Raw genomic sequence first — 12,401 nt, forward strand, 5'->3', positions numbered from 1 at the left:
TTTCTCCTGCATGCTGCTCCCTCGCTGGCAGGGAGGTATGAGGCACTGGCCATGAGCGAAGCGATCTGCTGCTCCCCTGCACGAGTGCTCTTGCTCACCTGCTGGAAATCTGGAGTGGAGCTGATGGCCCCTTGCACCGTGTCCGGCTGCTCCAGTGCCCGGCCGCACCGGGTGAGCGTTGGAGCCTGGCCAGGCTGGCGCTTGGTGCAGAGGCTGAGGCCACCTCCAAACACTGGAGAGGGCTGCTTGAAAACAGGGGAGTACCTAAACCCACAGATTGGAAGACGGATGATGGTGCCCTGCCCGGTGCTGGCAGCAGACGCTGGGGCTGATGCCCAGTTCCGTCAGCAGAGACCTCACCCTCGGTTCAGTCCCAGTGCAGAGGGGGGACTTCTCCCCAGGTTTTGAAGGTGCTGCTGTGATTTCTTGTTCAGCTGTATGTCAGCATGACCTTACATTCCAAAACCAGGCTGTTCTGCACCTAATTCCACTCCAGCTAGCTCCTGACCTCACTCCACCGGGGTTAGCTCTGCTGCTGGAGGTTGGCGGTGAGACCTGCCTGAGCTTCCCGGGGGTGGGCACTCCGAAGGGGCCGTGCTGGGGTGCAGCCTCAGGCAGGCAGAGTTGTTTGACACTTGCATTACAGCCTTGGAGTGCAGAACAAATGAATGAAGGGATGTGGGGTGATCTGAGTGCCTGTGAGGGAGGGGCAGGTTGCCTTGTATTTGGTCCCAAAGCCGCAAAGCAGTCTGGTCTTATTTTACAGCTGCAAAATCATCCTCTGGGACAGGTAGGAAGAACCATCCGAGCGTGGGCCATGCTATTTGCAGCATGTCCGGGCATCAGGAGGGGTTGTGCAGGGCTCTGTTTAAAAACTAGGTGATCCATCCAGCGGCTCTGAGTGGCTGGTTTTGGGTGAGCAGGACTTGGCTGGCCCAAATGTGTTGCTTTTCTGCCGCGTCTCGCAGCACCTGAGATGCTGCCCTGCCTGCTCGGCGGTGAACTCAGCCGTGGCACTAAGCAGGGCAGAGATAATGAGAGCATCTCTCAGCCCTGGGAGCTGATGTTGATGGGTCTGCATGAAATGTCTTTTTAAATGTCTCCATAGGGTTGTTCAGCTGTAGGAAAAAATGCTTGTCCAAGCGAGAGGCGAATCAGCATCTGCTGGGCTGCTGCGGGGAAGGCTCAGCGCGGCTGGCTCTGCAGCGCCGGCTTCCTGGGGAAGGAGGGGTGCCAGTATGCCAGAAAGCTGCTTGTCAGGCCCAGATCAATAGCCTGCAGAAGTGTGGGTCTGTGTAATTTTCCAGTGCTTTGATCAGTCTGTTTAATAAGTCTGTGTTTGACACTAGACATCCATCCTGAGCCCTCCCAGGGGACTCCGGCAAACAGATTGCCGGCGGAGCCTGGACGTGTGCGCATCTTTCTGTGGAGTCATCGCCGGCAGAGCCGGCTCCCCAGGCTTCCTGCTCATGGTGTGCCCTGGCAGGGACCCTGGCCAGAGGGAGCAGGCAGCTGTCACGGCAAATCCCAGGGCAGGGAGTTAGGTGAAGCCTCACGCAGGGATTTCGTGGCTGAGGACCAGCTGTAACGACCCAACCGAGTCACCATCCATCTGGGAGGGTCTCGGAAGTCAGACTAAGCTGCCAACATCGCCTGTGGTTTATCCCCAGGTTCTCTGTTGCCTTTAGGTTTTTCAGGATAATGTTTGTGTGAATACTGAGATTTTTGGTGCAAAAAACCTCTCCGTTTCCTCTGCTTCTTTACAAATTTGCACTCTGTCTGTCTCTCACTCCCAAGCTTTCTCCTGCTTGCTTGGCCCATCCCAGGGTGAAATCTCCTGTTCCAGCCATCAGACTGGGCTGAAGGAAAAACTTCAGTGGGTTGTTCAGTTTCTCTACAACCCGCAAGAAACCCGCGAGGAGAACGTCAGCCTGTTCGTCTGCAGAGCAAAGCAATTACCCTGCCAGGAGGAGATGCAGCGCATGTGCTTGTTAGTTGTCGCGTGTCTGATGAGGCCTGATTTTCCCAAAGGCCAGGTGGGGCTGTTCTCTGCCTTCAAACGTATTGACTGAGGAGTTTTACATCCCAGCCTTCCATCCAGCCCATCGATTAACGATGGTGGCTGGACCGATGAGCACGCTGGAGCGAAGGAAGAGGGACTCGCGCGCCGTGCTTGCAGCGGGACCCTGAGTCTGGCATGCTGTTGGCAGTGCCCTCCCCAGCGACGCTGTCGCAGCCTGCTCTCTGTCCCAGGCTTGGCTGGGGCTGCTGGCCCCACAAACTGCTCACCTAGAGCAGTTCCCAACCTGTTCGGCTGGGAAGCAGTGCCAGATGCATCACCGTGCCGTATACAGCCCCACTTCTCCTCCAGCTCTTAAACCACAGATAGACTGTTGACTCCCACGGCTTGATCTGAGTGTGAGCAGGCTCTTGGCAGCTCCTGACCCGTACGATTACGGCCACGCCGTTGCTCCTCCGCTGGGAAAATCACCGCTCTGGTAACAGCGTCCGTGCCAGCGCAGACCCAGGAGCAGGATGCGACCTCTGTACACGCTGATTTCCTAGCGTTTGCATCGATTTGTTTGCATTCAGGGTATCGTGTAGCGGAGCCAGATCCTGGCATTTTCGGAACAAAGCGCCGTGAGCACAGTGATCCAAGTCCTTTCTCCCGCTCCGTTTTATGAATGAACAAAGCACTGTGAGAAATCCTAATCCAGACTCCAGCTTGGCACATCAGCGCAGGCTGCTCACTGTTGGTGGCAGAGGTGCCACCTCTGTGGTCCGGAAGCTGCGCGTTCCCCTTTCATCACCGGTCTAATGAGAGCTCTTCAGGCTGTTGGTTGGTCAGATGAGTCCAAGGCAAGTTAGTCTGCCTGACTGGTGCCTCTCAGATGATTTCAGGGAGTCCCTGGACCTACTTGAGCCAGGCAGAAGTTAACTCTCCTTGGAAGTGCTGACATCTCGGCATCTCATCTTGGGCTGAAAGAGAACGTGGCATTGGTTTCCTCTCGGGAAACATTGCTGCTGTGGGGTGAGGTCGTGGATGCAGCAGGAGGCTGAGTGTTGTGACGTGAGCTCCGAGTTCTGCCGCTTCAGTAAGGCCTGTGCTCTGTTGCAGCTGCTGTGGAAGCCTGTGTCTTGTACGGCTTGAAGCGGAGGGCGGCAGGATTCCTGCGCAGCAACAAGATAGCGGCTTTGTTCATGAAGGTGGGAAAGAGCTTTCCCCTGGCAGAGGAGCTTTGCAAGAAGGTGCAAGACCTGGAGCAGCTCATCGAGAATGCGTAAGGCACCGGCACTGCTGTTATCCCCCAGGTCACTCGTGTTTTGGTGTGGGTATGGCTGTGGGATCACCATGGCCAGCTCGGGCCTCTACAGGAGGAATTGCTCTTTCAGTGGAGCAGAGTCCTGTCCTGGGTACTGGTTGCTTTTCCAGGAGACACTGAGCTGTGGTTTAAGCTAGGATGGAGAAGTTCTTGCTTCCTCTGCCCCCTGTCTCGTGCTTCAGGGACAGCTGAGCATGTTTGCTCCTGAACTGTCACAGTTTATGGACCAGTGCACTAAGCCAGCTGGAACCGAGTTTGGTCTGCTTCAGCGTGCAGGGCTTGAACCTGCAGTAATTCAGCTTCTCTCTGAGCGGGGCTTACTCATCCTTGGACAGGAACCAGGGAGATGGATGGAGCAGCTGCCTGGGGGCAGGAATCTGTACGCTGTCCTAAGATAAGCTGCTTTGCTTGTGCACCGCTGTCCTCAGGCACCAGTGGCAAAGGCGCGTGGGTTGGAGGACTCTGCTGGGGCAGAGGCTTGTTCTAGGGTGCCTTTACCGTGGGAAACAGATTTAGTGAAGTCACTTCCCAAATGCAGATGTGGGGTAGGGGGTGGAATAGCTGAAGGGAGCAATCTCTAGAGCCCTGTCCCCACACAGCTCCCTGTGCAGCCCCCACAGCCAGCACCACTGAAACCCTGGCCTCACGCCCCTCGAGGTGCCGGCGTGCCCTGGGCTCCTGTGGTGCTCGCTGATGAGCCGCTGATGATGTTGTCTTCTGCCTTCTACCGCTACAGGCGAAATCAAATCCAGGGCATCCCAGAGAGTGTGCGCAAGATGCCGAAGCTGCCCAACCTGTCTCCTCAAGCCATCAAGCACCTCTGGATCCGTACAGCGCTCTTTGAAAAGGTCTTGGATAAAATCGTGCATTACTTGGTAGAAAACAGCAGGTGAGTTCTGGCACAGGCAGCCCGTTTGCCAGTCCCAACTCCCCACCGGCATCTGCCCCTTCCGATGGTGCTGGAGATGTGGTTGGCTGAGCTGTGTCCAAGTGGGCCAGAGAAATCCTGGGATGGGACAGGCCACTTGTGTTGCTCTGCCCATCCTGGGGACTCTGATGGATACCCTGCTGCTGGTGGCCACTGTACACTCCCTGAAATAAAGACAGGCCATGCTTGCTCTGCTGATGGCTGGGCTGTCGGGGACTGCATTGCCCTTGTCTTCGGGAGGCTGCATGCTGAGGTCTCCTGTCCTGGGGCGGTGTCACCTCCAGCCCTGGGGGTGCTTTGCTGGGGCCTACAAGAAATCTGGGGGGACCTGTTTACAGGGGCTTGTAGTGGTAGACAAGGGGTAACGGGTTTAAATTGAAAGTGGGGAGGTTTAGATTAGATAGCAGGAAGAAATTCTTCCCAGAGAGGGTGGGGAGGCGCTGGGACAGGTTGCCCAGAGAAGCTGTGGATGCCCCATCCCTGGAAGTGTCCAAGGCCAGGCTGGATGAGGCTTGGAGCAACCTGGTCTAGTGGAAGGTGTCCCTGCCCATGGCAGGGGGGTTGGAACTAGATGGTCTTTAAGGTCCCTTTCAGCCCAAACCGTTCTGTGACTCTGTGAGATGGTGATGCTTGCACTGTGCTGCAGGAGGGCATCCGTTCCCCAGGAATTTCACAGCTAGCAGAAACAGCCTGTTAAGGGCTTCTTTCTCTCTCACCATCAAGGAGTGATACAGAAAGAGAAGGGCATTACAGTGATTTAAACCCACTGTCTCTATCATTTTGTAGTCCCGGGGGGTTGAAATGCCACAGCTTTCTGCTCTCTTTGCTTTCTTCTAGTAAGTACTATGAGAAAGAAGCTCTCCTGATGGATCCTGTGGACGGGCCAATTCTTGCGTCTTTATTGGGTAACTGTTTCCTCTTACCCTCTTTTGACAGCTTGCTTTCCCAGCCTCTGTCCCCAGTTCTGTGATCTGGGATGCGAAATGCAGTTGTTTTCTGGTAAGAACCTTAGAAAACTTAACAGCCTGGGACAGGTAGCCCCGCAGGGCGCTTGTAAAGACCCCGCGGTGCTGCTTAGCAGTGAACAGAGGTGGAGGGTTGCAGGGCTGAGCGTGGGGGTTTCTTTTCTGGCCCAGGTTTCGGTAACGCTGACGGGCATGAACCAGGGCTGCGGGTCTGGGAAGCAGAGCCTGGTGCCGCAACGCGGGGCTCTTCATGCACATGACCAATCAGGCAGTGGGTTACCTGCTTGCTGCCAGGGCTGGTTGACCCCTCCGAATCTTTTGCTGCTGTTACACAGGGCAGCAGTGTGTGCTGGTGCTGGCTGCCTGCTGTGCTGCCACCTCTGCTCTGAGATGCTGGGCTCTGCGGATCTGAGAACTGCCCACAGTCGTCACGCGGCCGCCGATGACTTCCTTCTGTTGACAGTTTTCTTCTCTGCGCAGTGGGGCCCTGTGCGCTGGAGTACACAAAGATGAAGACCGCTGACCACTTCTGGACAGACCCCTCAGCCGATGAGCTGGTTCAGAGACACCGGATCCACAGCTCGCACTGTCGCCAGGACTCGCCCACCAAGCGCCCGGCGCTCTGCGTGAGTGTGGGAGGGACGGCCCCTCGCAGTGCCCCTCCTGGGGCATGAGGCAGCGCTCCTCCGGGGCCTCGGGCGCTGGTTGATGAGGGGAGGTAGAAAAGTGCAGTTACTTGAAGTCTTCAAGGCAGAAGTGCTGGGAACGTGGGCCATGGAGGCTGCAGGTGTGCTAAAGCGAGGCGGCACTGCGTTCTGGGGTCTCTGCCCTTTGAGAACATCGTGTAGGAATGAAAAGCAAAGGCAGCTGAAGTCTGCTGTGTTTGCTGCAAACAAAACACACTCCTGGGGCTTTTCTAAGTGCAGAAGCGGGCTTGGCCAGAGCCAGGAATCCTCTTAGAGGACACAGAGGGAGAGATTTCTAGTAGTGACTTTAAGTATGTAAGTGACTGAAAGCAAGAGGTATCTATGCTCCCCTCACGTTTGTAGGTGGATCTCTTCCAGATTCAGAAAAGGCACTCGAGTGGCAGTATGGATGACCGGCCATCGCTGTCTGCCAGGGACTACGTGGAGTCGCTGCACCAGAATTCCCGAGCCACGCTCCTCTACGGCAAGAACAACGTCCTGGTGCAGCCGGTAAGGACCTGAGGCATCTGGGCTTTAAAATACTGCTCTGCTCTCCGCCAGGTAATTCTATCCCAAGCTGCGCTGTGATGGAGAAAAGCACAGGATCGTTTTTAATCTGGGAAGGTGGTGACTGGGTGGCGTTTGTTGAGGTGCTGGAGATAGGGATCCTTTGAGTGCAGTGGATGAGCTCTGCTCCTGTCTGAGAGCAACAGAGCTTCTGTCTCCTGAAGCAACAGGAGCTTCCAGCTTCCCTGCTCTCTCGTGACCAGGGGCCACACAGTGCCTCCTCCTGTCCCTTCCTGCTTATTGTAGTGAAATAAATGAAGTGCAAGCTGCTTAGGTGGAGCTGGTCTGATCCCAGCTAGCAATTCAGTGCCACACAGCTGCTCGCTCACCCCCACCCCCCTCACCTCCAGTGGAGGAGGAGAATCGGTGGAAAAGACAAGGAAACTCGTGGGTTGAGATAAGAACAATGTATAATTGAATATAAATGAATAAAATAATGAAACTAATAATACTAACACCACTGCTAATACTATCAACACTGCTAATACTAACAGTACTACTAATCATACATACTCAGGGCAAATCCAAACCTGCCTTAAAGTAGACACTGTGGAGAAAATTAACTCTGTCCTGACTAAAACCAGCAGAAGCTGTTAAGTTCTCCTCAGCTGGGAGCTGTTCCCGGCCCTTTTCCCAGCTGGCGAGGTGTCCTGCTGTCTCTGCTGGGAGGTTTCACTGGTGGGCTTCTCATGGATGGTGAGGGGTTGGGGGCAGCAGACAGGGCGGTGTGACGGGGCCTGGCTCAGCCTGGGGTACCCTGCGCGATGCTTCACGCTTCTGGCGTCTCCCTGCCTGCGCTCACCAGCTCGCCCGCTGCCTGCGTTTCTCTTCTCCAGCGAGATGACATGGAGGCAATCCCAGGGTACCTGTCCCTTCACCAGACTGCGGACATCATGGCGCTGAAGTGGACTCCCAACCAGCTGATGAACGGCTCTGTGGGGGATCTGGACTACGAGAAGAGGTGACTGGCTCCGAGCGCACACCCTGTGCGGGGCAGAGGGGAGGCAAATGTTCCCCAGGGTTGGACTTTGGATCTGCTGTCCAAGGCCGTCAGTGAGTTTTCCCACTGACTGCAGAGCAGAGTGATCATCCCTGAGCCTGTAACAGGGGAAGGGATGGGGAAGGAGACCTGAGGGGGTGGGAGAGGGGGGCTGTGGAGAAAGTGTGAGATGCTGCAGAAGGTGCTTGTTCCAAAAAGACAGAGTGTGTTGCCCTCTGGGATTTCCTGAGGAGAAGCAGTGCTTTCAGGTTTATCGTGGTTATTTTAATCTGGGGAACCACGGAGCTCATAAACAGGGAAGAGTGTCTGCAGAGAGAGGGGACGTGAGCAGTTCCTAGATAATCCTACCTCCGTAACAGAGCTCGTGCCATTCTGTAGTGCTCTTCCGGTGCAGTCTGCAGCTGGTCCTGCGTGCAGGGATTCCAAGTTCCTTGGATGTAACAGAGTCCATGGAGCTTGTTCCTCCAGGGATCATAGAATCACAGAATGGTTTGTGTTGGAAGGGACCTTAAAGCCCACCCAGTCCCACGTTCTGCCATGGGCAGGGACACCTTCCACTAGACCAGGTTGCTCCAAGCCTCATCCAGCCTGGCCTTGGACACTTCCAGGGATGGGGCATCCACAGCTTCTCTGGGCAACCTGTCCCAGGGCCTCCCCACCCTCTCCGGGAAGAATTTCTTCCTGATATCCAATCTAAATCTACCCTCTTTCAGTTTAAACATCCTGGGGTCTGCTTAGTTTGCTTGGCAGGGTGTATTGCTATGCCCCTTTCCCTGGGATTGCCTTATGGGCTGCTGGCATTTCTCTCGGTAGCTGCAATCCTTTTAACAAACTGCAGAATCATGCCAGATCCCTGTTTTCCTGAGAAACACAACAACACAAGCAGAATCCTTTCCCACCAGCAAATAATCCAGGAAAGCTGAAGTGTTTAGGACACTGATTCTTTGGCCAGGGGTAAAGAACTTCTTCCGCAAGACTTGTTCTCAGTTTTGTTTATTCTCAATTGTAGTTTTGGGGGGTTTATTTACCTGTGTTCTTTTCGTCTCCCCTTTCTTCTTGGCCCCTGGGCCATTCTGTTACACCTGGTACCTTCCCCCTAAAATGCTATTTTCACCTCTACGCTACTTTTCTGAGTTCTTGACTTGGGCATCAGCCTAAGCTCTAAAACTTCCCAGTGTCGAGTCGTGATGAAAGAAGAGAGGAGTCAGATGACAAAGTAAGTATGGATCTACAAGGAATGACGCTTACCACCCCGTCTGTCTTTGTGAGCCTTTATTTTAAGCAGTATTTTTGTAAAGCGATTGACAGTGCTGCTCAGACTCTGGAAACCGGGGAGTGCTGGGTTCTGTGGGGCTCCACACCCCGCCCTGCCCTTGCTAGCATCCATGGGCATGTGGTCTGTGTCTGGGAACGACATGAGGGTAGAGAACCAGCCCGGGGAGGGTGGCGCTGGACTTGCCCTGGTTGAGCGGTAGTGGCAGGGACAGTTGCTGGCTCTGCAGGGATGTTGTCACTTCTTCGGGCTGGCGGCGTGGCAGTCGCACTGCTGCTGGGACCTCATCCTGGCTGTAGCTTACCCTGGCACCAGTATAGCTGGAGGCAGGATCTGGAGCTGATGTGAACAGCAGCAGAGCCTCTTGCATCCCTGAAGCTCACAATCCTTCTCTTTCTCTGTTCCAGCGTGTACTGGGACTACGCCATGACCATTCGCCTGGAGGAGATCGTCTACTTGCACTGTCACCAGCAAGGTAAGGCCAGAGCGGGGGCTGCCGGCGGGTGTTGCCACCCTGACACTTGCTTCCTTAGATCTCTGGGGAGTGCCCGTTTGGGGCTGTTCTGATTCAGCTCCTGGGCAGATGTCCAGAGCTCTGGGTGGTCACTGCCATGAAAGTGCTTCTAGGAACACCTTTAAACCAGCTCCTGGCTGTGGTGCTGGGCGGAGGGGCGCTCCCAGCAGAGCTCTGTGGTTCTCAAGGGCGTGATCTCCCAGGCAAGCCTTCTCCAGGGCCCTAGACTTGTGATACACTTAGACAGGAATCCAATCATAGAATAGTCTTTCTTTTCCATACTAGAAAGGCAATTCCCTGAGCTTTCTTGCCTGCCCTCTGCATTTTTGACTGCTAATGTTTCCCTCACTCAGGTCTCTGTCTTCTCTCTGCTGTCTCTGTTGTTAATAGTAGACAGCGGTGGGACAGTTGTCTTGGTGAGCCAGGACGGGATTCAGAGGCCCCCGCTGCGGTTCCCCAGAGGAGGCCACTTACTGCAGTTCCTGTCCTGCCTGGAGAATGGCCTCCTGCCCCATGGGCAGCTGGATCCTCCCCTCTGGTCACAGCGAGGAAAGGTAGGCACCCTGAAACTGGGCTTGTTCCTGAGCCCGCAGCACTGCGGGGTCTTGTGGAGAGTCTCAGGGCAGAGCTGATGGGAAGGACCCTCTGCCTGACCTTAGGGGCTGCTGCATTTTAAACAATCCCCCTCCCCCAACGAAGAGGGAAGGTGGGCTTTGAAATACGGCAGCTGTGTTTAGCTTGTGGCCAAGCTGCAGCAACGCTTCTGGGCAAATCGGGTGGTACGGGAGTGCTGGCCATGAGGCACCGTAGGTTCGGTTCTCATGGACCCGGCTGTACAAACAGGGTTATATATTCACCGCCTACCAGAAAGCTGAACCCAAAGGCTGCTCCAGCAGAGGGAACGCGCAAACGTCACCCGGGATGATGAAGCACATGCTGTGTTAGCGGGAGCTGGGCAAGCGAGGCAGCAACCGCGCTGGCCTGCGCCGTCGGGCGTGGGGCGGCTTGTGAAGAGCGGGTTTTGTTCACCTAGGGAAAGGTGTTTCCCAAGCTGAGGAAGCGAAGTCCCCAGGGCTCCTCGGAGTCTGCGTCCGACAAGGAAGACGACGAAGCCACAGATTACGTTTTCAGAATCATCTACCCGGGGACACAGTCTGAGTTCGGTGAGTGCGTTGGCAGAGGGTGCGCCAGGTGGGTTGTCACGGGTGTACCAGCAGCTGGCGACGCAGACCTGACACGCACATGGCAGGAAACGCTTGCAGAGAAATGGGCTTTGCCTTTTATTCAACATCATGTACGGGTTGGGGCTTTATTTGTTTTGTTTTAACCTTTCATAGAATCCCAGAATGGTTTGGGTTGGAAGGGACCTTAAAGCTCATCCAGTTCCAACCCCCCTGCCATGGGCAGGGACACCTTCCACTAGACCAGGTTGCTCCAAGCCTCATCCAGCCTGGCCTTGGACACTTCCAGGGATGGGGCATCCACAGCTTCTCTGGGCAACCAGGCTTGCTCCTCAGCCCATCATTTCTGCAGCTGCACGCTGGGCCCCGGCTGCCTTAATGGTCAGAAAAAAACCTGACACATAATTTCAGTAGCAAGGTTTGCTTTGGGCGTGTTCCTTGGGGGTCCCTTTTCACTGTCACAAGCCTCCAGAGCTGATTCTTCTCTTCACCAGGCCAACTCGGCAAGTGCTGCGTTAAATCCAGTTGTGTTCCTTCAGCGTTGCTTCCGCAGCGCAAAGGAGAGGTTACGGCACCCTTCCCTGCCTACTGCCAGGCGTGACGCACGCATCTGCGCTCCCCAGCTCAAGGGCAAAGGAGAAGGTTGATGCTGGGTTCGCCAAACCAGAAATCTCTGTTCGTGTCTGGCTGTGAAGGAGCTGAACAGTGTGCTTGGCCGAAGTGGCTGTACATTTGTCCTGGCGCTTCTGAGGGTTGCGAAGAACAATTTTTTTGACCTCTGGGAACATCATAGATGACTTTGTAAGGGGGAAAACCAAAAGTGGTAACAGCAGACTCATGGAGTGCTTTTAAAAAACTATGAAATCTGATCAAAACCTTGTTCCTGTGTTTTTGAGGCTAGAAGGGGCGATCGCATCTCCTGTGGCTCCTCCGTAACATCAGCTAAGATTATGCTTAGTTCTCCCTGCCTGACACGATTCAGTGAGTCAGATAAAAATCTGATTGAGGCTAAAATAGCAGATAGAAATGCTCCTTTCTGTAGCTTCCTTTTGATCTACCCCTTAAAATTCCATGCTTGGGGCCAAATTTTCTATGAATTGAATTGCTGCGGTCTCCTTAGCTGGCATCATCAAAGTCTGTGCGGTTCCTGTGGACCTTCCCAGAGGGGGGTGGAACTGCATCAGTTCTTTCTTCTCCACAGATTCTTCTTTTCTCCCCTTTCATTTGTGCCCTTGTCCTCTCTCTGTGTCTCTAGTTACCATTAATGGTAATTTTCATCCATTCCTTGCGTCTGTGATCTCCGTCGCTGCCGTGAGAGGGAAGATGGTGAGGACTCCGGCTGCAAGCAAGACGGTGGTGACCCCTAAATGGTTCCTGCGTCTCCCCATCACATCCCGACCTCCCCTTGCCACACTGGGGGCCACTCGGCATCAGTGTAATGTGGCTGTCCTTTGTGTCTGGCACTGCTGCTCGCCTGTGTTGTCACTTGACAGTTCCTGCAGAGATGTCCCCTGTCACCGCTGACCGTCACTGGCCCATTAGCACCTGCTCGATAGGAGGGAAATAGGAGTATTCCAACATTTTTCTTCCTAGTAATTCAATATCACAAGTAGGGAGGTCAGTGAGACCAACCCCTCTCCCAGCTGGAAGCCAGAATTTCTACCACAAATTAATTTCCAAGGAGGAGCAAATAGGATTATTTTTCATTAGTCTTTTCTGCATCCCACAGTTCACTTTCATCATGATGGCTTTTTCCTAGGGAGGCCCAAGACGGAAGGGCAGGGGCTGTTCCAGGGCAGGACAGCAGCCAGGCTGCTGAGCGTGGGGTCAGCTCGGCTCTCGGGGCTGCCCTTGGGCTGGCTCTGTGCCGGGGCGGCACCTGAGCAGGATCCGAGGCCACTGCAATAGCCCCTCTGAGCTTCAGCGGGGATTTAGCAAGTGACAACATGAAGAGCTGCTTGATT

At 54.7% G+C, this 12,401-nt stretch overlaps 1 protein-coding gene across 1 annotated transcript in view; it reads left to right on the top strand.

Moving 5' to 3' along the window:
- SGSM1 (small G protein signaling modulator 1) overlaps window positions 1-12,401 on the top strand; it is a gene marked incomplete at its 5' end in the record, with an annotated part of 32,626 nt that overhangs the window by 9,752 nt on the left and 10,473 nt on the right. Inside the window, 9 exons of the mRNA XM_010153182.1 lie at window positions 3,119-3,281; window positions 4,060-4,212; window positions 5,089-5,156; window positions 5,697-5,842; window positions 6,281-6,412; window positions 7,306-7,430; window positions 9,150-9,217; window positions 9,647-9,810; window positions 10,290-10,419. Of these exons, the coding sequence (XP_010151484.1) occupies window positions 3,119-3,281; window positions 4,060-4,212; window positions 5,089-5,156; window positions 5,697-5,842; window positions 6,281-6,412; window positions 7,306-7,430; window positions 9,150-9,217; window positions 9,647-9,810; window positions 10,290-10,419 (1,149 nt within the window). The remainder of the gene's footprint in view (window positions 1-3,118; window positions 3,282-4,059; window positions 4,213-5,088; window positions 5,157-5,696; window positions 5,843-6,280; window positions 6,413-7,305; window positions 7,431-9,149; window positions 9,218-9,646; window positions 9,811-10,289; window positions 10,420-12,401) is intronic.

Source organism: Eurypyga helias, unplaced genomic scaffold, assembly GCF_000690775.1.
Source record: "Eurypyga helias isolate BGI_N326 unplaced genomic scaffold, ASM69077v1 scaffold21716, whole genome shotgun sequence".
NCBI classification, from domain to species: Eukaryota; Metazoa; Chordata; class Aves; order Eurypygiformes; family Eurypygidae; genus Eurypyga; species Eurypyga helias.